At 47.1% G+C, this 23,100-nt stretch overlaps 1 protein-coding gene across 2 annotated transcripts in view; it reads left to right on the top strand.

The window, feature by feature from the left end:
- SLC38A6 (solute carrier family 38 member 6) overlaps nt 1–19,056 on the top strand; it is an 88,933-nt gene extending 69,877 nt beyond the window's left edge. For both annotated transcript variants that reach the window (XM_053259473.1, XM_053259463.1), the window contains exons 13-16: nt 5,928–6,052; nt 9,506–9,650; nt 9,766–9,860; nt 16,957–19,056. In XM_053259473.1, coding sequence (XP_053115448.1) covers nt 5,928–6,052; nt 9,506–9,650; nt 9,766–9,860; nt 16,957–17,037 — 446 coding nt within the window. In that variant the 3' untranslated portion in view covers nt 17,038–19,056. The remainder of the gene's footprint in view (nt 1–5,927; nt 6,053–9,505; nt 9,651–9,765; nt 9,861–16,956) is intronic.
- The last annotated feature ends 4,044 nt before the right edge of the window (nt 19,057–23,100 follow it).

A 23,100-nucleotide genomic window follows, 5' to 3' on the forward strand; every position in this document is an offset into this window, starting at 1 on the left:
CATGCAGCAGATATTGGCCATTGGGCAACACCTCCACTAGCCAATCAATAGCTTCAAACTATACCTTTCCCTACAACCTTCACACCCACTGAGATGTCATGAATTTGTTTTCATATTTATTTATTTACTTACTTACTTACCATAAGTGTATACCTTTTCTGTTGTCCTAAGCCCTAAATCAAGTTTTTACAAAGAAACAAGAAGTTCTGGTAAGAACTAATCTGCCTACTTTCCTTTCACTATAATCTTAATTGATTATGACTGTACCAAATTTGGTCCAAATTGGTTAGGTGGTTGACAAGGGATTCCACTTGTGGCACAAACATTCACGCATCTGCCATCTTGAATTGGGGTGGATGACATCATCACAAACTACACAATTGAGGTATCCTTATGAGTCCCTACAGTTGTACCAAATTTTGTTCAAACTGGTCCAGGCATGGAGAAGTTGATAGGGAGGGAGAGAGAGTGAGAGCGAGCGCAAGCTGGGTGATCTCATAAGGAAAGTAGACTTATGAGATCACCTAGGTGTGTGTGTGAAGGAAAGTAGGCTAAAAACAACCAAACTCCTAGAAAAAGCACAGCATCCTTCCAGTGGCTGTTGCTTATGTCTGCCTTAAGATTCTTGTGAGCCCTTTTTGGACAGGGAACCTTTTTGTTTGTTCTTTTACGTAAACTGCATGGAGAACTTGCGTTGAAAAGCAGTATATAAATATTGATGGTTAGTACTGGGACAAAATATGAAACAGCAGCATGTTCCAAGCTGCGAATGGAAGCTTTCAATCCCCTCCCCTTGTGTGTAAAGAAAGAGGAGGGGAAGTGTGTGGCAGCCAGGCTCTCTGTGGCTTATGCACCGTCATGCTAAGCCATCGATCAGCTTTACTGCCTCTCAGCAGGAGCTGTATTTTGTGTACATTATACCTTTCCTAGGTCCATTCTCTTAGTTCCCCCTCCCTATGGTTCTAGATCTTTAGAATTGGTCTTAATAGTCAAACCTCATGCACTTTTTGCCCATTTCAGAATTTTGGAATTCGCTTAGCAGTGATACTGAAAAACAGGGAAATAGATTCCCTGCTAACTAGGCAAAGAGGCACCTTTCAAAGTGTTGATTCCCTTATCTTTAGCAAGGGGAGAGCAACTGGCCCTCTCCAACCCCAGCACACCATCCCTCCAGTGACTGTTCATGTCTCCCTTGTGTTTCTCCTTAGACGATGAACCCTTTGGAGAGAGGGATTCTTCTTCTTCCTTTAAGAACTTTTTCATTGAAAAGCAGTATATAAATAGTAGTAGTCATAATTTGAGCAGAGTGGCCCCAGAAGAGAGTGTTTTACTGTCACTCCATTTAGCTTCCCAAACTCTGTAAGAAGAAAATCATCTTTGCTGCTGGCCATGTTACACTCCCTGAGTGTAACTAGACTGCATTCTCATCCTCCATGGTTATGCCATTGCCCTCCTGTACGGCTCTTGATTAGCTGTACTTCTGTACCACCCACAGTTTGATTCAACAGGTCTCCAGGGTTGAAATTTTAGCAGTGCACACCACCCACTTGCGTATAGAAGAGGCTCATAAGATATCATTACTTGGGGAGGGGGAGTATATTTTGAGATGCGTTGAGATACAGGGAGGGATCATAGCTCAATGGCAGAGGAGATGTTTTGCATGCAGAAACTCCCAGGTTCCGTCCTCGACATCTCGTAAGTGGGTTCAGGCAAGTATCCCTGTCTGGAACCTTGCAGTGCAGCCACTACTGAGCTAGATGGCCCAGTGATCCGATTCAGCAGAAGGCAGCTTCGTAGCTTTGTGAAACAGGCACCATCGGCCAAATGAGACCTAGTTCACACACAAGGGAGATGAGCTTGTAAGACTGTTCTGGTCTCTTTGGACTTCAGCTGTGGGTTCATATAACTGAATGCTTCTCCATATAAAATTTCCCGAAACAGATGTTGGCACACAGCCAGTACTGCACATGAGTGGTTAGTTAGCAGCTGATAGCCATCACTCAGTGGTATTTAAAGCAGGCATCAGCAGCGCACGCTCTGGCATTGATCTCTGTTGCTCCTTCGTGCACAGACATGTGGCCCCTGCCTGTTTCTGCACTGAGCTCCAATATGCCTCAGTGTTCCCAGATGCTCTCTTGGGGTTCTTTTCTGCAGTGCTTGGGAATTGTTGTTTTTGGTGGAATCTAAAGGTTTTACCTGGGAACCAGCTTGGGTAAAAAGACCAGATCTTAAGGGGTTTTTTTGTTTTGTTTTTTTAAAATGAGTAGCTGTAAAATGAGTAATTTCCCCCACTCCCCAGCTTTTTGTTTCCAAGAAATATAGCTGGGAGTGTGCTTGCCAGCTAGAAGTTTGCACTCTGCCACATGGGAATGATTAATACATGATGCTCCCTTTGAGAAAGATGGCGGGGTTCCCATGCGGGAAGAGTTAAGGTTCATTTTGCAAGATATTCTCTCACTGCCAAAGGCACGAAAGTGCCTCACTTCTTTTTGCAGACAGGGTATTGCAGAGGCAGGAAGCTGCACAGTGACCTGAAACAGTGTTACTTGCCTAAGAACACACAAACAGCCCTACTGGATCATGCCCAAGACTAGGGGTGTGCACAAAACCAGAAAACCCGTTTTGGTTCGAGAAGAACCGTACTCAAATCAAACAGAGTCCGCTTCTGTGCACACTAGAGCCAGGCCCGGTCCAGTTCGGGTCTGGCTTGGGGAGTGGGGAGGGAGAATGAATTTATTTTTATTGAATGAATTTATTTTTAAAAACACGAAGAAGCGGACATACCGCCATTGCTGAGCTTCTGGGGGTGCTGCCAAGGGTGGTCTGTTTGTTTGTTTGTTTGTTTGTTTATTAACATATTTTTATACCGCCCAAAACTTGTGTTTCTGGGCGGTTTACAACCAAGGTTTTTCCTCCCCTGCCAGCCTTCCCCATTCTCCAACAAGCCATTTTTGGCCCATTCCGGGCCTCTATGTGCTGGCGGCAGCCATTCTGGAGGCCACCACCCTCTCAATTACCTTGTCCAACCACAGAAGGTTAGAGACAGGCCTATAGTTGCTTAATTCTGAGGGATCCAATGCAGGCTTCTTCAGAAGAGGTCTAATGATTGCCTCCTTAAAGACAGGAAGGCATCCTGCCCTCCCTCAGAGAAGCATTTATAATATCTACCAGGCCTTCTACAACAACCCCCGCCCCCCCGGCCAGAGAGTATAAGCCATGTGGGACAAGGGTCAAGAGAACAGCTGGTAGGCCGCACCGTTCCAAACAGCTTATCCACATCATCAGGAGTCACAAACTGAAACTGATCCAGCCTAACCACATAAGAGGAGTTGCTGGACCCCTCCGCATTAGGCTCTTCAATAGTGGGGTCTGTGTGTAAGTCGGCCTGAATATGAGATATTTTATCCACTACGTACCCATTAAAAGCATCACAACAGGCAGTTGATGGTTCCAAATTCTGATTCAAGGTAGGAGGGGCATGTACTAGCCCTTTCACAACCCTAAACAACTCCACTGAATGAGAACTTATGGATGCAGTACAGCCAAAAAGGAATTGAAGACATAGAAGAATCTATGTTGTAATCTGTTGGATCCAAGTTGAGTCTTCCTCCACTTGTACTCTAGTCTGCTACCTTGCTCAGCTCCTGTAGTCCTTCCATATACCAAGGAGCCAATTTTGAAGTGGATCAGAGAGGATGCTTAGGAGTGTTCATGTCTGCTGCCCTGGTGAGTTTGTTGTTCCAGTTCTCCACCAGGGCATCAACAGGATCACTGGCAGAGCCAACACTAAATCCTTCAAAGGCTTCTTGGAATCCTACTGGATCCAATAACCATCTCAGGCAGACCATCCTAATAGATGCCTCTGGGAAGCCCACAGGCAAGAGATGAAGGCATGCCCTCTCTCCTGCTGTTGCTCTCCTACAACTGGGATTCAGAGGCATCCTGCATCTGAGCCTGGAGATAGCCCTCAAGACTAGTAGCCATTGATGGACCTGTCCTACCATGAATTTATCTAAACCCCTCTTAAAGCCATCCAGTCCGATGGAAACAATTGAATTGGAAACAATGGAAGGTGTTTGAGATAAGTGCCCGCAGGGTGCTGTTTTAGGTCCTTGGGCAACTTCCTGCTTCCCCAGCATCACCGGGGCTGCTTTTCACATTGCACAGCAGCCCCAGCGGAGCCCTAAGGCTGGTGTTCTGCTGCGCAGAACATCAGCCCCCGTCTCCAGCTGCTCCTGATTTCTCCAGCATGGCTCTAAGCCTTGCAACCTTCAAGGATGCTGTCAAGTGCAACTCTGTGTAAGCAGGGTGACTAATGCCAGGAGGATGGTTTGGATGCTGGACTGAGATAATTGAATGAGATCATTGTTTTCAAGATGCTTTGGGGGGACTCCTTCCAACTGGATTTACTTTGCCAAAAGCCCCCTGTGGATTGAACACTGCGTTACTGTACATTGCAGAGGTTTGGGGGATGTGTTCTGAAGCAGGGGTGGGTGGACCAAAGGCTTCCAAGTAGGGATGGAGCCCCCATTGTGCAGACGGGTTCAAAGAACCCTGGATGCCATGCTCAGGGGCTGTGCCTCGCGCCCCGGCCATGCCCCCTGCGTCTGACATCAGATGCAGGGTGGCGTGGCGTGCTTGCAGACGGGGCCGCGCACTCTGTTTTCAAGCGTATTCTGCCCAGCGCTGCCTTTGCAGGCCCGGAATGTAGCTCCCTGCCTTTTAAAGCAGGCAGCGCCGCTCTAGGCTGGTTATGTTTGAAAACAGGGTGTGTGACTCCGTTTTCGAGTGCGCCGTGCCCCCCTGCGTCTGACAACAGGCGCAGGGGGCATGGTGGGGGGTGGGGGTGCGGCAGCGGTGAGCTGAACCAGGGCCACTGTCAGCTTCCCTGCAATCCTGCTTCCAAGGGATTCTTCTTTTCGTTAGAGCCTTGGGAGCTACCACGGCAAAAGAGCAGCTTGGGGAGGCAGAGCCAGTAACAAAATGGCAGCTTGTACAATACGATACATTGACGGAAGAAGGGATTTTAACACATAACGCACTGGATTCCAAAAGATTTTTTTCTTCAGGGCAGGAGAGGAGCAAGAGAGGCTGCTTTGTGGGGAAAGAAAGTAAAGTAAAATTGTGCTGTCAAGTCGGTGTCGACTCGGGGCGACCACAGAGCCCTGTGGTTGTCTTTGGTAGAATACAGGAGGGGTTTACCATTGCCATCTCCCATGCAGTACGAGATGATGCCTTTCAGCTTCTTCCTATATCACTGCTGTCCAATATAGGAGTTTCCATCAACTGGGAAACATACCAGCGGGGATTCGAACCGGCAACCTCTGGCTTGCTAGCCAAGTCATTTCCCGCTGCACCCTTCGAAAAATTAATGGGAGAGGAAATAAAAGTGACCCTGATCACTCAAAGAGAGGGAAATTTAAAATGTTGCAGCCATGCCCCCACTCAGCTAGCCAACCAGATTTGTAGAATTGGCTGGAAGGAAGGGAGAGGCAAGCCCAGATGCCTGCAGAGACACTTCGCACAAGCCCAGGAGCTACCACAGACCCCGAACTACCTAGTGTCCACCCCTGTTCTACAGCATACTCTTAATTCCCAGTGGGTGCCAACCACACCTGTTAGGGCTACCTGCCACACCACGTGACAACGACTCCCTAGAATGGTCCAAAATCTCCTCTGCCATTGCTAGGAAAGACCAGCCATGGACCGGCCAGCTGTCTTTCAGGGAAGCTTTGTCTGCCATTACTGATCTTCTTATCAAGGAACACCTGATTAAAACCGCAAGGTATGCCCAAGTTCTCCTAGAACAAGAGTTTCAAAACGAGGATTGAACACACATGGTACTGAGTGTGCAGGGTCCAGCTCAGATCGTGACTTCACAAAATGTGCAATTTAATAGCTTATGTAATGTTTTTCCCCCTCTCCAGACCATGTGGATTCAGAATTACTGCAAGGATACAGCAGGTACTTGCCCCATGATACTGTCATCATAACGGTAAAGCTGGGCATACTCTGTGCTGTGCTGTTGACGGTGCCCCTAATCCATTTTCCTGTAAGTACTGCCAAAAATGTGATTTCTGGCCCAGCAAAGTAACTCTCTTAATTCTTTACAGGCCCTGCCATCTATTCGTGGATGTCTCATCCATTCGTCAAGTGGCTGATCAGAGTCCTTGCGCTTGTATATGTTACCATAACCTCAGCAGAGGAACGAGGCTGAAACCGCTAAAATAACGTGGGCTTCTCCCCCTTTCCCCTAATTGAATTTTAGATTTGAGCTGACTTGCAACATCACTTGCCATTTGCAGAATGTGGTGCTCCTAAAAATTTATTTGGTTTGATTTTTCTTTCCCTTCATTTTTGGTTTGCAAGAAAGCATGCATTTTTAATGAGTAAATAGGAGTCAGCAAAAAGCAGGCTAGCTAATGATTTCCCGCAAGCTCAAAACAGGTTTGTCTCAATATAGAGTTTACTTTAGGGTTTTTAACAGGGATAGTACAAAACCACAAATCTGGTCTCAGCCATTTCTGAACACTTCTTGATTTCAGGTCCATATTAGGGCCAAACTAGACATCACACAGCAGTAGAACAAAACAACAACAACAACAACATAAAATGCAAGGAGCCACAGAAGGCAATTGTGAATTGGACTGGAGAAGCAGCAAAAGGGAAGGTGATTAGCTTTAGGACTGACAAAAGGAAGTATTTTTTCACACCTGCATAATTAATCTATGGGATTTTCTGCCATGGGATGTGGTGATGGCCACTAGCTTGGATGGCTTTAAAAGGGGCTTAGACAAATTCATCGAAGAAAGGTCTATGAATGGCTACTAGTCTAGATGGCCATGCACAACCTCCAGGCTACAGGTGCGCACAAACCAGCTGGCGTGGTTCGGTCTAAATTTGGACAGAATTGAAGGTACAAGGACTGGTTTGAACAAGCCTGAACTGGTTTAGAGCTGTTCACAATTGAACTGCTCGAACCGGTCCGGTTTGATCGCGAACCGGTTCTGCACATCCTTACTTCATGCTCAGAGGCAGGATGCCTCTAAATACTAGTTGCAAGGGAGCAATAACAGGAGAGGCAGCATGCCTTCACCTCTTGTCTGTGGGCTTTCCAGAGGTATCTGTGGGGAAAAAGGGTGCTGGACCAGAGAGGCCTAAGGCCTGATACAGCAAGGCACTCTTTATGTTCTCCACAGGCCATTTTTTAAATCACAATCTCCCTCCCCAAGTGGTTTTCCACCCACAATGGAAGAGAAACAGATACCTATGCCATTTCCCCCAGTATTGGGGCGGGGGAAGAATTTGATCAGAAAAGCAACCAAGAGGTGAAGGAGTTAAGCAATCCCTCCCCTTCCATTATTCCTCCAATCAAATTTGCAGCTGACCGCAGAAATAAAACAGGAGATGATTTTGTAATGTTTAATTTTCCTAATACAAAGTAATCAGAAATGAAGGAAATAGGGTGCCCAGCACTGCATGGGAGGTTGGCTCAGAAGAGGCCTCCAAGATCTCTTTCAGCACTAAATTCCTGTTACCCAAATGGGCTTTGGGTGAGGGTGCATATGGGGAATAATTGGTTTTTAAAATGGATTTTTTAAAAAAAGTTTTAAAAATGTTTTGTATTTTATATTTTTTTGTTTTGTGCTGCGATTTGTTTGTCGTGCTTTATGAATTTTAATTGGATGTTTTTAAAGATTGTGTTTTGAGCCACCCAGAGAACAATTCGTTATGAGCTGGCTAATAAAGTTGTTTTTAATGTTGTTGATGATGATGATGATGATGATGATAAATTATTATTACTTTATTTTTTTTAATTTTTTAATTTAATTTTTTATTTTACTGGGAAGTCTTGGTAATACCAGTGACAAATACACAGAGGGGCTTTTGGGTTATTCCCGCCTTGAGATGGTTTTTAATGAAAAGCGGAATATAAATTCAACAATAAATAAATAAATTCCACAGATAGGCACATAGAACACGGAGGGTGGGTTCTGTAGGTTTGATGTGAATGCAAGGGCAGCAGACAGAAAGCAGCTGAAAGATCTGGAGAAAGTACAAAGCCCATGTTTGATTTAAATAGGTGGTCAGCAGGCCCCATGGATCCGAGGGACTGGAAGAGTAGAGGGACAAGTAGAGGAATCACCACAATGCTGAAGACAGTGAGCTGCATTGCAGGCAACCCTCTACAGGAGGCATCAGGGAAAGAACAGTATGCTGTGCAAAGAGGTGCTCTGCACCGGAAAGCATGACGAAGGCAAACTAGCAGCAATTACCACAGTTTGAGATGTGGGCTGTGTATGCTGGGTATAGAACAGCTAGCACAGGGTTGTCCAGCTGCAGCTCTCCAGTTGTTTTTGGCTTACAACTCCCATCATTCCTGGCTACTGGCCACTGTGACTGGGGACGATGGGAGTTGTAGGCCAAAAACAACTGCAGAGTTGGACACCCCTGAACTAGAAACAAATGATGTTTGGTTGTACAACAAAGCTTCGTTGTCAGGATGAGTCCTTTCGACTGGTTTGCCACCACAAATGTGTACTCAGCAGGGAACTACAACTGAATGTGGCTCCCAGAGGACTTAGGTATACACTTTAAAAAATGTTACGTCAGGAGGTCTCAAACTTGGGTTCCCAGATGTTGATAGACCACAACTTCCACTATCCTCCACCACAATGGGCAAAGAATGATGGGAATTGTAGACCTACATGGGAATGATGGGAATTGTAGTGAGAGGGTCGTGGCTGATCAACTCCAGGCAGTTTTGGATGATACTGATTATCTAGATCCATTTCAGACTGGCTTTAGAGAAGGCTATGGGGTGGAGATAGCCTTGGCCGGCCTGATGGACGATCTCTACCAAGGAATGGATGGAGGGAATGTGACTCTGTTGGTTGTTTTGGACCTTTCTGTGGCTTTCGATACTATTGACCATGGTATCCTTCTGAATCGCTTGGGGGATTTGGGAATAGGTGGCACTGCTTTGCAGTGTTTCCTTTCCTACCTCTCAGGTAGATTCCAGATGGTGTCACTCTGAGATAGTTGCTCTCTGAAACGAGAGCTATTGTATGATGTCCCTCAGGGCATCATCCTATCTCCGATGCATTTTAATATTTCTATGAAACTGCTGGTTGAGATTATCAGTGGATTTGTAGCAGGGTGTTATCAATATGCTGGTGATACCCAAATCTGTTTCTCCATGACATCATCATCAGGAAATGGCATAGACCTCTAAATGCCTGCCTACAGGCAGTAATGGGCTGGATGGGGGATAATAAATTGAAGCTGAATCCAAGCAAGAATAATCATCTTGGGACCTAAGATTGAGACTGATGTGGCATGTAAAGTGGGCCTGAATCACTTCATTGTTTTGATGCTTGGTAAGCAATTTTAAAAGTGAGATTTTTGTTTGGCTTTCTTTTTTTCTTATACCCTGAACGTAACATTTCAGCTTTCATATTACTGTTCTGACATGTTTTTAATTTTTCTCTTTGGAATTCTGCAGGCAAGGAAGGCTGTCCAGATGGTATTATTTTCACATCTTCCTTTCTCTGTGATCCGCCACATTTTCATCACTTTAGTACTCAATGCAGTTGTTGTCTTGCTTGCAATGTATGTGCCTGATATCAAAAACTTATTTGGAGTAGTTGGTAAGTTTGGGTCTTCCAGGCCCCCCCTTCTAAAATATATACTCCTTATCTTATTTTAAATCTGCATATCTAGGTGTTGCTAGAAGTAAAGAGTTTTTGTTGCATCTTTTTCAAGGTTCAACTACATCAACCTGCTTGCTCTTTATATATCCTGGGCTGTTTTGCCTTAAGCTTAGCACAGAGGACTTCATTTCACGACAGAAGCTTGGGGTAAGACACTGCTCGGAGTGGTTCTGTTATGTTTCAGAGCACTTAATGTGCAAGGTAGATGTGTTCACTGTAACAGATTCTCCAGAGGCTCCCGGAGGGCATTCCATGTACAGGTTAGGCCCCTCCCTCGGAGTGATAGGCAGGGTCAAACTTGAAGACTCCCCCGGGGAAGGGGCCACACCACCTTCCCCAGACCAGCCCTGCCAAGCAAACAGATTGGTAGGGTTTTGCCGAACTCTACTGAGCCCTGTGGTTTCTCCTCTTTTTTCTCATATCCTCCTCCTCCCGGTCAGTCGTGGTTAGGGCTGGGGTCCTACATGGGGACAGGGGAGTGTTTGGCCAACAAACAGCCGGCCGCAGTCCTATGGAGGCCGACCGTCATTGGGCCTTGCCATGTAGTTCTCACCAAGCTGTGCCGCCTCCTCCACAACAGGGCTGCATCCTCTAGTGCAGTGTTTCTCAAACTTTTTGGAGTCAAGGACCGCTAAATTCTTCGTGCAGAGTTTCAAGGACCGCTAAATTCTTCATGCGCAGTTTCCCAGACCAGCAGTTAGTAAAGGGGTTTCAAGTCTGTCTATCTATCTATCTATCTATCAGACTTCTATACTGCCCAAAACTTGCATCTCTGGGCAGTTTAGAATGAAAATAATATAAGCATTAAAATAATTAAATTTGGAATCTTTTGCAAACATGGAATATTAGGGGTTCTTAACCTTGGGTCCCTCAGTTAAACTCCCATAACCCCCAACAACAATGGCATTTGGCCATTATGGCTGGGGATTATGGGAGTAGAAGTCCACCAACGTCTGGGTACCCAAGGTTGAGAACCCCTGAATCTAAAAGCCTGGGTGAACAAATTTGTCTCCAGTATGTCTGGAGTGGAGGTGCTTGTGATTACTCAATGGAGAGGGGATGTTGGGCCATTAGAAAAATTCAAAAGCTACATGGGGCCAATGAAAACAACATACAAGCAAGCCCCACTGATGCAAGAGGGAAACAGCGTTCCCTCTCAAGGCGCCTCGACCACAACAGGCAGCTGGGTTTCAATCAACCAACCTTTGGCTGCAAACAATGAGCATGCAAGAACCAGCAGCCCTTCAAGTGGCGCCCACTGCCATACTTTTTCCTCCATGCCCCAGCACCGCATACAGTTTGAAGCTGTAAAGATAGGGAATAAGATAGCTGTAGGAAGATCTCAGCAGCACGTGGAGGCAAGGCACAAGAAGGGTCCCATGCCTCCGTGATACTCTTCCTCTTCCGTGCCATGTGCAAAATTGAGGAAGTGAGTGCCTTGATTTCAGTTGGGGGGGGGTTGACTCCCAGTCAGGGACCGGCACTCAACCCTTCGGGGACCGGCAGCAGTCCAGGGACCAGTGGTTGAGAAACACTGCTCTAGTGCGTCCCTCAGGTCCACCCAGGACTCTGGAACTGCCCAACAGGGCCACTCAGACCCAGTTTCATTGGGGAGTCCATGGTGGCGCATTCTCCCTACACTCAGAGGGAGCACACTGTCTCTGGCTGCAGTTGCGCTTGCCTGGTGGCAGCGCATTCCTGCCGTTTCCTGGGCCAGGGAGCCACTCAGGTGTTTGGGCCATAGCCCAGACATTGCCCTACTCCCTCCCCTTTTGCAGGGCAGGTTGTGGGCAGTGCTGGAGGCAACAGGAGATTCCTCTGAAGGCAGCACCCCCTGTCCTTCCTCAGCTACATTGGCGGCAAATCTACCACCTACTAGGGATGGGGTTAATGAGTCTCCGATTACCCCCCCCCTTTTTCCAGTCTCAGCAAGGCAGACGCCTACCCTTAGTTTACCAACTGGGTCAAGGAACTGGTGGCAGGGTACCAGGTCTCATGGGAACCCCATCTCCAAGAGCCCCTCTCTGTCCCAGTTTCCTGCTAAAAGGCATACAGAGAAGTAGTGTAAGAGAAAGCATAGCCACAGGGGATAGGAAAAATGCCGGTCCAAGAAATGCAGATCCAACCATTCCTCTCCATCTTTTGAGGCCTTTTCCTCCCCCTTCCCCTCCCTCCCTCCAAGCACCGCAAGCGCAAGTTATCGCCTAAGGGGAGAGTCCTCACCCCCATCACAGGGTTGGTCACTCTGGGCACTGATGGGGGAGAGAAGGCTTGCTTGGAAGCAGGCAGCTCTGAGGTGTCTGTATCCCCAGTGGAAAGGGAAGAGGGCAAATTGTCAGAAGAGGGAAGAACCGTTCCCTCTGGTTACACTCAAGGCAGGCTCTTCCAATCGGAGTTGTTTCCTACCCTTCTCCTCTTGGGTTTTGAAACTATCTGGCTCAGCCGCGGGGCCCATCGGCCCTGGCTTGGCCTTCACTGCTCAGGGGGCTGCATTGGGTTTCCCCCAGGTTCCCTCCCAAACCTCGAGTTTTTCCTTTCCCAGAAGCCTTTGAATGGGTCAGGAAGTCTGAATGGGATCTCCTGGCTAGGGCACAACAGCTTCACAAGATCCCTAACAAACTGTATACTCTGCCAGACACGGTCATGGACTCAAGGTTCCCATTGTGGACACACCTGTTGTGGGCTTGATGTCATCTGCGGTCCTCCCTTCCGAAGGGGAAGGGGCCCCCCAAAGACCCATGTGACAAGCGCTAGGAGGTGCCCTTACACAAATCCTTTGAGGACTCAGCAGTGGCTTTCAGAGCATCCATGACCAACTCCTTGTTCTCCGGGACTTTTTATCTTTTGGCGGAGGAACTGGCCTCCACAGACTCGATCCTGAAGCTAGTCAAGGACAGTCTGAAGAAGATAGCCTTATCATCTGCTTCTGGCAGACTCTTCTTTGGATGCTGTCCAATTTTGTTCCAGCCATGGCTGCCAATTCTATGGCCAGGCAGAAAGTATGGTTACACAATTGGGAAGTTGACACTGAGTCCTAGGCTCGAGTGGGCAGATCCCCTTTCTCGGGTGGGAAACTTTTCAGCGACCTGTTAGACAAGAGCCTGGTGGAAACTAGAGAAAGGAAGAGGACTCTGCCTATGGCAAAAAGAGGAATGCAAGTTCAAGGTTCCACAGCCCTCCTGCCAAAGTATGGCGTCTTCCAAGCCCTGCCAGTTTGGGGGTTTAAGCCTCAGTGGTATCTCCAAAAGTCCCATGGTAGAGGGTTTGTGCGCACACCCTCTGAGTCATCTACCAAGGTCCCCAGAAAACAGTCATCTTGAACAGAAACATCCTCCAACTAACTGTCCGGTGGGAGGACGACTTCTTCAATATGCCGTCCCAAGAGTCTGATGGACATTAATTTCCCTAGCTGACATCCTCACTAACACTGTACTTGTGCAGTGAAAAAATCCTACATGTGCACTGCTAGTGTCCCCACTTCAGATGCTCACGTGAAGGTCGGTATTTCTGCTGATCCCTCCTTTCCCCGGAAGGGCTCTGTGAAATCCGGAAGTAGGTCCCTGAGGGTCTTACAGCCTTCAGTTACCTACTTCCAGGTTGCACAGAGTGCTTCTGGGGGAGGGGGAGTGGCTAAAATCCACACCATTAGTGAGGATCTCAGTCCCTGTTCTGTGAACAGATATAGCTGCTGTGGTGGTGGTGATGATGATTATTATTTATTAAATTTATACTCCGCCCAAACTTACGTCTCTGGGAAGCTTAGATAGCTGCTACTGGTTGCTGATCACCATTTTTGCCCCAAAGAAATGTGGACTCCCCTCATGAATGTGTGCCCTCACTCATGAAAGAAGTGGTCCAAGCAGGCTTAATGCAGATTAGTTTGATATATATTCGTTTAGCCCAGATATCTCTGCCACATGAGCTACGCTGTTTTTGTTCTTGTTGCATTGCCAAGATGCAAGGAAAGCAAAAATTGAGAGAGGGCTTTCTTATGGAAGATCCCATCATCATCATCATCATCATCATTATTATTATTATTACATTTGTATCCCGTTCTTCCTCCAAGGAGCCCAGAGTGGTGTACTACATACTTGAGTTTCTCTTTCACAACAACCCTGTGAAGTAGGTTAGTCTGAGAGAGAAGTGACTGGCCCAGAGTCACCCAGCTAATATCATGGCTGAATGGGGATTTGAACTCGGGTCTCCCCGGTCCTAGTCCAGCACTCTAACCACTACACCATGCTGGCTCTCATTGAGCCGGGACCTAAAGTCAACTTAGTTGCTTCTTCTTTTTCTCATCAAGTGAGACATAATCCATTGCTTCCAAGAATGTGCTATCAAATCAGCTAGATATATCTATCTCTCCTACTTTCTGTTTTGGAGGATACAACCCCCTCACTGAATTTGCCCTTACTGAGGGTAAGTTCTTCAGTGAAATCATTTCCCAGACCACACATGTGGCCGTGCGTGTGTGAACAGGCATCTCTCGTCAACCACGGTTTTCCCAATTGTGGATTTGAGTATCTGCAACTGGGGAAATGAGACCTCCCTCGCCAACCGTGACTCGAGTATTCATGATTTGGCGAGGTTTTTTTAAAATTTGGCCGTGTTTTCACGGGTTGGGGGGGATCATTTCTGGGGGCCAGGGGGCGATTTTGGAGGGTTTGGGGGCCATGGGGGGGGTCGGGGGATCAGTTTCTTACTTTTAAAACTGCTGCTGCCACTGCGGGACGGTGGCGAGAGCTCTGCGCACCTCTCAAATGGACACTGGAGCAATGGAGAGTTGGGCTCTGGAGAGTCGGGAGACCCTCCAAAAGAGCTCCTTACACAGGCTGGCCTTCCTCCAAAATGATACGGGTCGGGCTGATTTCAGCCTGTCTGGGGCCTCTGCGCACACCTCTCTGCTGCCTCCAGCACCCATTTGGGAGGCATACTTTGGCGTACTTGTGGTATGTTTCTCTTCATAGCCGAGTGGGTTATGAGCTCTCTCTCCGCCATCTCTGCTGCCCCCCGATTCTCCAGCACATTCACAGAGACCCAAAATGGGCCGAAATCTGTCCGATCTGTCTTTGGGAGGAACGCAGGCCCATGTCAGAAGCTCTTTTGCCGCTGCCTCCCAATCCTCCAGCGCCCGACTCTCTGCCACCTCCAGCACCCATTTGGGAGCCAGGAGGAGCTCTTGAAGCCTTCGGTACATTTGTGGCACGTTTCTCCTTATAGCAAAGCGGGTTATGAGCTCCTTTGCCGTCTCCCACCTGCCACGCTGCTGCCACACAGCAGCAGTTCTACAAGTAAGAACAAAAAGATTTAACTCCCCCCCCCCGGTCCGTCCCCCCTGGTGCAAGCCCTTTAAAGCTTAATCCGCCTATCGGGGCGATTTTCAGGGGTTGGGGTTTTTAAAATTTTTTACCTTGTTTATCGATAACAATTCCCCTAACCCTGTTACCAATTGTTTTCTAAGTTGCCCCAACCACAAATTTGCCAACCACGAGGTTTTCCCAGAACAGAACCCTCACAGTTGGAAAGAGATACACACACACACACACACACACACACACACACACGTGCACAAACATATGAACACAAAAATTTAAATGTTACAGTTAGGAGACAGGCTATTCCAGTGACTGGCTTACATCCAGACTCTGTTACCCATTACGGAAATAAAAGTTTTGAAGTTACTCCCATTTGAAGTAAACTTGTCCCATTAATGTCCGTCGGACTCCTCACAAGCAGCACAGCTACAGTATGGGAACGCAGGAGGTCTCTGAGTATGCCCGGGGTGGGGGGGCCTTCAAGTCCTCTTAGGGGTTGTTGTGAACCCCTGCTCTAAAAGAACAACAGTCTTTTAACATTTTGGTTTTTAAATACAACCGTTTAAGGTTGCAATTAATTACTGTGCAAAGCATTCTTAACCCTGGTGGGCTTGGTTTCACTTAGTCCATAAGCAGTCATAGGAACATAGAAGCTGCCATATACTGGGTCAGACCACTGATCCATCTAGCTCAGTACTGTCAACCCAGACTGGCAGCAGCTTCTCCAAGATTTCAGGCAGGAATCTCTCTCAGCCCTATCTTGGAGATGCTAGGGGGGGAATTTGGAACCTTCTGCATGCAAGCATGCAGGGGCTCCTGCCAGAGCCGCCCCATCCTCCAAGGGGAATATCTCACAGTGCTCACACATGTAGTCTCCCATTCAAATGCAAACCAGGGCAGATCCTGCTTAGCTAAAGGGGCAATTTATGTTTGCTGCCACAAGACCAGCTCTCCTCCCATGTGGTCCAACTGGGACCACAGCAAGGATTTGCATGAAAGTTTCTTAATTCATGGAGGCCCTGATCTGTCTGATAGTTAGATCCTGGGGAAAGGTTCCCATTGGTTCTAATGGGTGTTTTTTTTCTTGGCATTAATAGACTGATTGGGAGCATGGCATGGGTAGGGTTAAAGCAACATCCCTCCCCCCACTGCCATGGTTCCAATCTGGGGGTGTGGGTGGGAGGGGGGGTAAGCAATCCAGCTGTTACTGACTAAAGAAAATCTAAGACTTTCTGGGCTAATAAGGCTTTACACTTCACCTGCAGTTTGACTACCCTTGCCTGAAAGATAAAATATTGTTTTCTTGGCCAAACTAGGCACTATGTGGGAATTCCATTAGTGGAGTTCTCCACGTACTTTTATGTTTCAAAAAGCAGCCACAAGGGGCACAGTTTGGATCAGGACTGCGGTATGAAGGGAGGAGAGGTCTAATTCTATGCCCCGGGTCACTGCCCTGACCCAAATTGCCCTGTGAAGTTGCTATTAGCTGTAGTGGGGGAAACCTATTTTCCTATCCAGCAGTGGCTCATCCTAATGAGGGGTGTGTGTGTGTGTGTGTGTGTGTGTGTGTGTGTGTGTGTGTGTGTGAAACAAGGTGCAACTGTCACTCCCATGTTTCTCCCACCTCGCCCTACCCCTGCATTAATGATAATTGTGCTGCCTGCAGGCTGCCCATTCATCACGTAGAGCTGTGCAGGCTCAGCTCTACCTGATGAATGGCCAGCCTGCAGGCAGCAGAGTTCTCATTAATGCACGAGCGGGGCAGGATGTGAGAAACGGGCACAGTCGGGCTGCAGGGAACGTTTGGTGTCCTATCCCAGCCTGCCTGCCCCGGCTGCTGCTACTTCGGCCTTCAGTTGCTGGCTTAATTAATAGAAATGCAAATTTTGCGGCTTAGTATGTGTCTTTTTGTCTGCTTCCCTTCACAGGCATGTGCCCTGCTTGTCTTTGGCCTCTTGGTTGGTATTTTCAGTTTTGCAGTAATCATTGACAACTGGATTTATTCCTGAAAGAATGCTGTCCTTCTGGAGCTCTGAACTGCATACAGAAACAGCAGCCCCAAACGAAGATTTCCAGCAACATCTTCAGGAAGATTTCTCAGTCAAAAGCTAGAAAGGGGATTTCCAGAGCTGTGGAAACCATTGCCAACCACGCCACAAAACCAGTTCTCTCTCTTCTTTAGCATAGAGGCTGGCACCCCATGGAAGGGTCAGTCAGCCCAGTAACGATGCATGCACTCAAGTGGTACAAATGATGTTACACAAGAGTAAGCCCCCTGGGAATAATGGGCTTGCTCCTTGTATGGTGTCATTTGCGCAGTGTTTGCTTTAGCACAACTTGCATGCACCTGACATTACTGGGCTGACACACCCTGGCATGGTATGTCAACCAGGGATTCTTGCTGTTCTGCAGATTTTGGGGCAGCGTACAAATCAGCAAAATACATAAAATAAAACCAACAAGTTAGGCTGGAGCTAGACAATACGAGAGACAGGTGGATGCAGCTAGAAGCAGCAACCTTTGCAATCATGTGCAATGAAACAAAACATGCCACGTGGCGTCATCCTGGTTGGGAGATTCCCTGCCTTGCAAGAGGGGAGGCCAGCCTCCAGACGAATGAAGCGCTTGTGTACCACAGTTGTGCCCCTGCAAGAGAACTGCATAGCTGTGCAGTACTCTGAAGTCACACTTTTCCAGAACCATTCCTGGCAATGTGAACGGATGGAGGACGAGATCTCCCAGCAAGAGGCGCACCACAGGCTGTGCAGTTCGTTGCGCCAGCACCAGGACTTTTGTGCTATTGCACAGCCTCAGCCTTCCTACAGATGTTGGACTACAAGCCCCATCATACCGATTGACCACTGTGGCTGGGAATTGTGGGAGTTGTAGTCCAGTAGCAGCTGGAGGGCTGCTGTGGAGCTCCACAACACTAGCTCCCGTTGCAGTGCAACTAGCCAGTGCCGCATCCTTGTACCTCGACAGCCTGTTCACACAAATGCTTTGTTGGTCAGATATCGGCCTGTGACATCTCGTGACATTGTCTAGTGTCCAGCCTTAGATGCTTGAGTGGAACTAAATAGGGCGTGCCCTGCAAAAAAGACGAGTTCTTGTTACCAGCAAAAGTGAAGATGATGATGATGATGATTTTGAATTTATATCCTGCTCTTCCTCCAAGGAGCCCAGAGCGGTGTACTACATACTTAAGTTTCTCCTCACAACAACCCTGTGAAGTAGGTTAGGCTGAGAGAGAAGTGACTGGCCCAGAGTCACCCAGCTAGTATCATGGCTGAATGGGGATTTGAACTCAGGTCTCCCCGGTCCTAGTCCAGCACTCTAGCCACTACACCATGCTGGCGATAGTTGGTGAACCGTTGCGTACAGCCGGGATGCTCAAACTTGGGTCCCCAGATGAGGTTGGACAACAACTCCCAGCATCCTCAGCCACAATAAATAGTAGCTGGGGATAATTCAGCACTATCTGGAAGACCACAGGTTGGGAACCCCTGGACTACAACTCCCAGCCACAGTGGCCTTGGCCCTGATGGCTGGGGATGTTGGGAATTGTAGTCCTGCAACATCTGGGGGCCCACGTTTGAGGACCCCTGGCTTACAGGTTAGTGAGCTGTCGACATTTGTGTACCCCAATGTGAAACTGTTCCAGCAGAAGTCCAACAACAGGCTGTCTTTTGGGAACATCCGCTTGAAAGGGATTGCAGCCTCACCGCACCTGCTGCTGTCAGTTTCGCCAAAGCCGGCTGCAAAGCTTCTGCAGCCTCCTTAACTGCAGAGCGCTTGGATTTGCAAGCTGAAACTGAGCCCAGTCTGTTTGATTAAAGCCTCCTGTCCAAGGCAATTTACAGTCCAGCTGAAAAGTTCGGGGTGGGGTGGGGGGACGATGATGAGATTACCCCGGCTGCCAGTGTGTTCTTACTTTGTAAATGAACTGTAAAGTATGTATAGTTTTATACTTCATTGCACATGAAGATAAGATCATAGGTTTGATGAAAAATAAAATCTCTTCCTTTCAAGTGTGTTGCATCGAATAAAACCTCAGTTTTTAAGGATCTTTGCTGTAGACAGATGACTAATGCAAGCCATCTGCATCTGATGACATGGTACAGTCCCTCCGTCAACTGTGTCACCTCAGAATTCATGTGAGAGTCATTATTCAAGGGATGTCACAAGTTTGACAGTCACCCCCACACGGGACACTTCAAAAGCTTGATGTTGAGCTTAGAAGCCTCCTCTTTGATATGCAAGATTTTCACATGGCGGGGTGGTGCTTTCAAAGAGGCAACTTCCCACATGAATTCTGGGTTGGTAGAGCCTTGTGGGATGGCCTAATTCCAGCAGGTAAGCCAAGATTAGTCTGTTGTTGGGTGAGATGAGCCAATTTCATTGCTTGCAAAAGCCTACCATTTTATTATTATTTCTTGTTTACACAGTCAGACAGGTGTTATTGACTGGTTTGTTTTATCCAGACATCGAGTCCTTCCCAAGAACCTGGGATGGCTGAAAAAGAAAAAAAGAAAAATAATAATAATAATAATAATAATAATAAATAATTTACATTTAATGTCCCACTCTTCCTCCAAGGACCTCGGGGCGGTGTACTACATACTTGAGTTTCTCCTCACAACAACCCTGTGAAGTAGGTTAGGCTGAGAGAGAAGAGACTGGCCCAGAGTCACCCAGCAAGTATCATGGCTGAATGGGGATTTGAACTCGGGTCTCCCCAGTCCTAGTCCAGCACTCTAACCACTACACCACACTGGCTTAACAAATGAGTCACAGGTCAGATATTTCAAATCAAGAGCAGCAGGGACTAGAGTTCCTAAATTATAGGATGTCAAAAGCTTTCCTACACAATATAAGTGCAAGTGTATTTACCCTGAACAAAGAGTTTCTGTCTTCCTTCCCATTGAGAACCCACACTTTGTTCAGATGCCCAGCAGAGACCTTGCTTGATTTTCACAGTGTCACCTGCTGGCCAGCTCTTGCTTTACGAAAGAATCAATCCCTTTTTCCCATTCTCCAGAAAAGTAGCAATGCAAAAGAGTTTGGTTGTTTTCAGAAAGCAAGAGCTGGCCAGCAGGGGGCGCTGAGAAAACCGCACAAGATTCTGCTGGGCAACTGAGCAGAGTGTGTTTTCTCACAGGGAAAGAGAAAGAGACCAGAAGCCTGTGGGAGTGGATAGAAGATGAACAGACTTGTTCTTAACATGTACATGAAAGCTTTTCACATCCTTTTGTTTAGTGCCATGTCCCTGGGATAAGGAAGAGTCAGTAGCTTTGGAGAAAGCAGAAAAGTGAACATAGGAAGCAGTCTTGTACCAGTTCAGACCATTGGTCCATCTAGCTCAGTATTGAGCTAGACTACTTAGCAAAGGGGACAATTCATAATTGTTGACACAAGACCAGCTCTCCTCTCTGGAGTTTGAATGGATGAGGAAAGGGTTAATTAAAATGAAGATGTGGTTAAAATTGCAGAGGTTAAAATGAAAATGTCTTCCTGAACCTCAAAGTAAAATGGGGGGCGGGTGGATTCCTCAGAGGTGAAGGATTAAAAACAACAATATTTAACATTAGAGAGGTTGACAAAGCTTGTCAGGCTCAGAATCAGTTACAAGTTTCAGAGACACGTAATATTCACTTCAAAGAAGAGGGGGAAGCATTAGGAGTCCTTGAATAATTCTCTGGCATTAAACTCCCAGCCAGAGAATTCCCATCTTAACACCCACCTGGCCCCCAAACTTGCCCCTTTCCTTTTAAACAATTCTTGCCTGGCCAGAGCTGTGTCTCACTCAGACACAAGGCCACAATGGCCCCTTGGGAAATGTAGTTTTCCCAGGGGCTACTGCTATTTATATCATGCTTTATAGTATCCAGAATTCTTCACCTATATTATTTTAACAATCTTTTCAATAGTCCTGGAAAGTCAATAATATTACTCCCACCACCACTGGAAATAGGAGGATGAAATTGGCTTACTTAAGGCCACACATTAACTCTATTCAGACATCACACTTGTATCGACTACAAGTGTCGCTACACACTGACATGTTTGCTTATGAATGAGTGCACGTGTGTTTTAAAAGTGAACCTGGGTACAGGCCCACTCAAATGCAGGGTCCAGATAGGAAATGTACTATTGCACATGCACTGAACGTGATGTGTGAATAACTGAACAGTACAGAGTCTGGATGTGCATTGAACACGATGTGTGGCTAGGGCTATTGAGTTTGTGAGAGCTGAACAGGGCGGCGGGGATTCCTGGTGCCAAGTTCAGTCTCTCCGCCACTTTCAAATATGGGATCCAGGACCGTAGGGAATCTTGTTTCCCCTTATTGTGATTTCTTAGAACACTTTATGAATTGATATGCTTTTCATGGATGTGAGAAGCATATCTCAGTGTTTTGTAGGGGTGTTTGCACCAGTTCTGTTGTCTTTGTGCCAAGGGACGCCTCGAGTTTAGCCTTGCTTTGGAAACTTCTGGGCAGCCCTGATATTATTCATGGAGGAGAAACAACAATAACCATTGTGATGATTTATTTTTTCCAAAATTGTCCCGAGGTTAGTTTGTATTTAAAATCAGAGTACCTTTCATCTCCCTTGCAAATTTTATCCTCAAAGGAAGCAAGCTTCTCTAGAAAATAAGAGCTTAACATGAAATTATGAAATTAAACCTTATACTGGAATGGCAAGAATTTAAGAGTGGGGAGTTCCTCATTATTTCCAGATGGATGGATGGAGTTTAATCTTGGCTGAAAGCTTAGAAAAGCATCTCTGCCTCTGGAGCACTCTTGTCTGGGTGTGGGCACTTCCTGCCAATAGCACAAAGCCCTTGCTGTCCCCAGGTCTGGCAGGAGATTTTTTACCGTTCCAAGACAACTGACCTTTTGCAGCCTCTGCAGAATTTGCAGTGTCTGCCAGCATTCTATACTGACACTTTTCTGTGAACGCTTAGAATGTTAGTGATCCAGACGTGACCTGAAAGATGATAAACATGGGCTAGAGATCTCCCAAAGATTTAAGAACATAAGAAAAGCCCTGCTGGGTTAGTCCAGCATCCCGTTTCCCACAGTGGCCCACCAGATGCTTCTGGGAAGCCCACAGGCAAGGGATGAAGGCATGCCCTCTCTCCTGCTGTTGCCCCCCTACAACTGGTATTCAAAGACTCTGGACCTGTAGGGCTAAAAATCTGGCAGAAGCTGTAGAGCAACATATGTTCTAAAACACTGGCCTTGGCTATGCCACTTCCACATGGCAATAGGGTGTGGGATATTCAAAGCTTTTGTGCAAGTTCCAAATGCGATCATAGTCCCCATTGCCATGCTGCTGCAGGCTTCTGCGCTGCTTCCTAGTGTGATCTTATCCTATGTAAACATGCCAAGCAGGGACTTTGTGTGGTTTTTGCAGCGCCACCTGCTGGCAGCTCAGAATGCAAGAAGTGCCCAGCAGGTGGCACTATGGCAATCTCACTAGGGCCGTGCCCAATGTGTACAAAGGATAAGATCACGCTAGGAAGCATCATGGAAGACTGCAGCAGTGTGTGCATGAGGATTAAGATCACATTTGGAACTTGTACAAAAACTGTGATTATTCCACACTTTATTGCCATATGGAAATGGCCTTAAAACTCTAGCTGCTGCATTTTGGATTTGAAAATATCTAAAACACTATTCAAAGGTAGTATCATGTAGAGGATGGTACAATCAGCCAGCCTTGATGCAAGTAAGGTGTCCATGGTTGTGGCCACATTCCGCTTGTCCAGAAACAGGTACAGCTGATGGATTGGCCCAGAATTCTCTGTCACATTATATATTACCATGGCTAACTGTAAATTGTAAACCGCACAGAGATTTTATATAGGGCGGTAGCCACCTAATGGCGCAGTAGGGAAATGCTTGACTAACAAGCAGAAGGTTGCCGGTTCAAATCCCCGCTGCTACTATATCAGGCAGCAGCGATATAGGAAGATGCTGAAAGGCATCATCTCATACTGCATGGGAGGCGGCAATGGTAAACCCCTCCTGTATTCTACCAAAAGAAAACCACAGGGCTCTGTGGGCG

This window comes from Hemicordylus capensis, chromosome 1, assembly GCF_027244095.1.
Source record: "Hemicordylus capensis ecotype Gifberg chromosome 1, rHemCap1.1.pri, whole genome shotgun sequence".
Taxonomy (NCBI): domain Eukaryota; kingdom Metazoa; phylum Chordata; class Lepidosauria; order Squamata; family Cordylidae; genus Hemicordylus; species Hemicordylus capensis.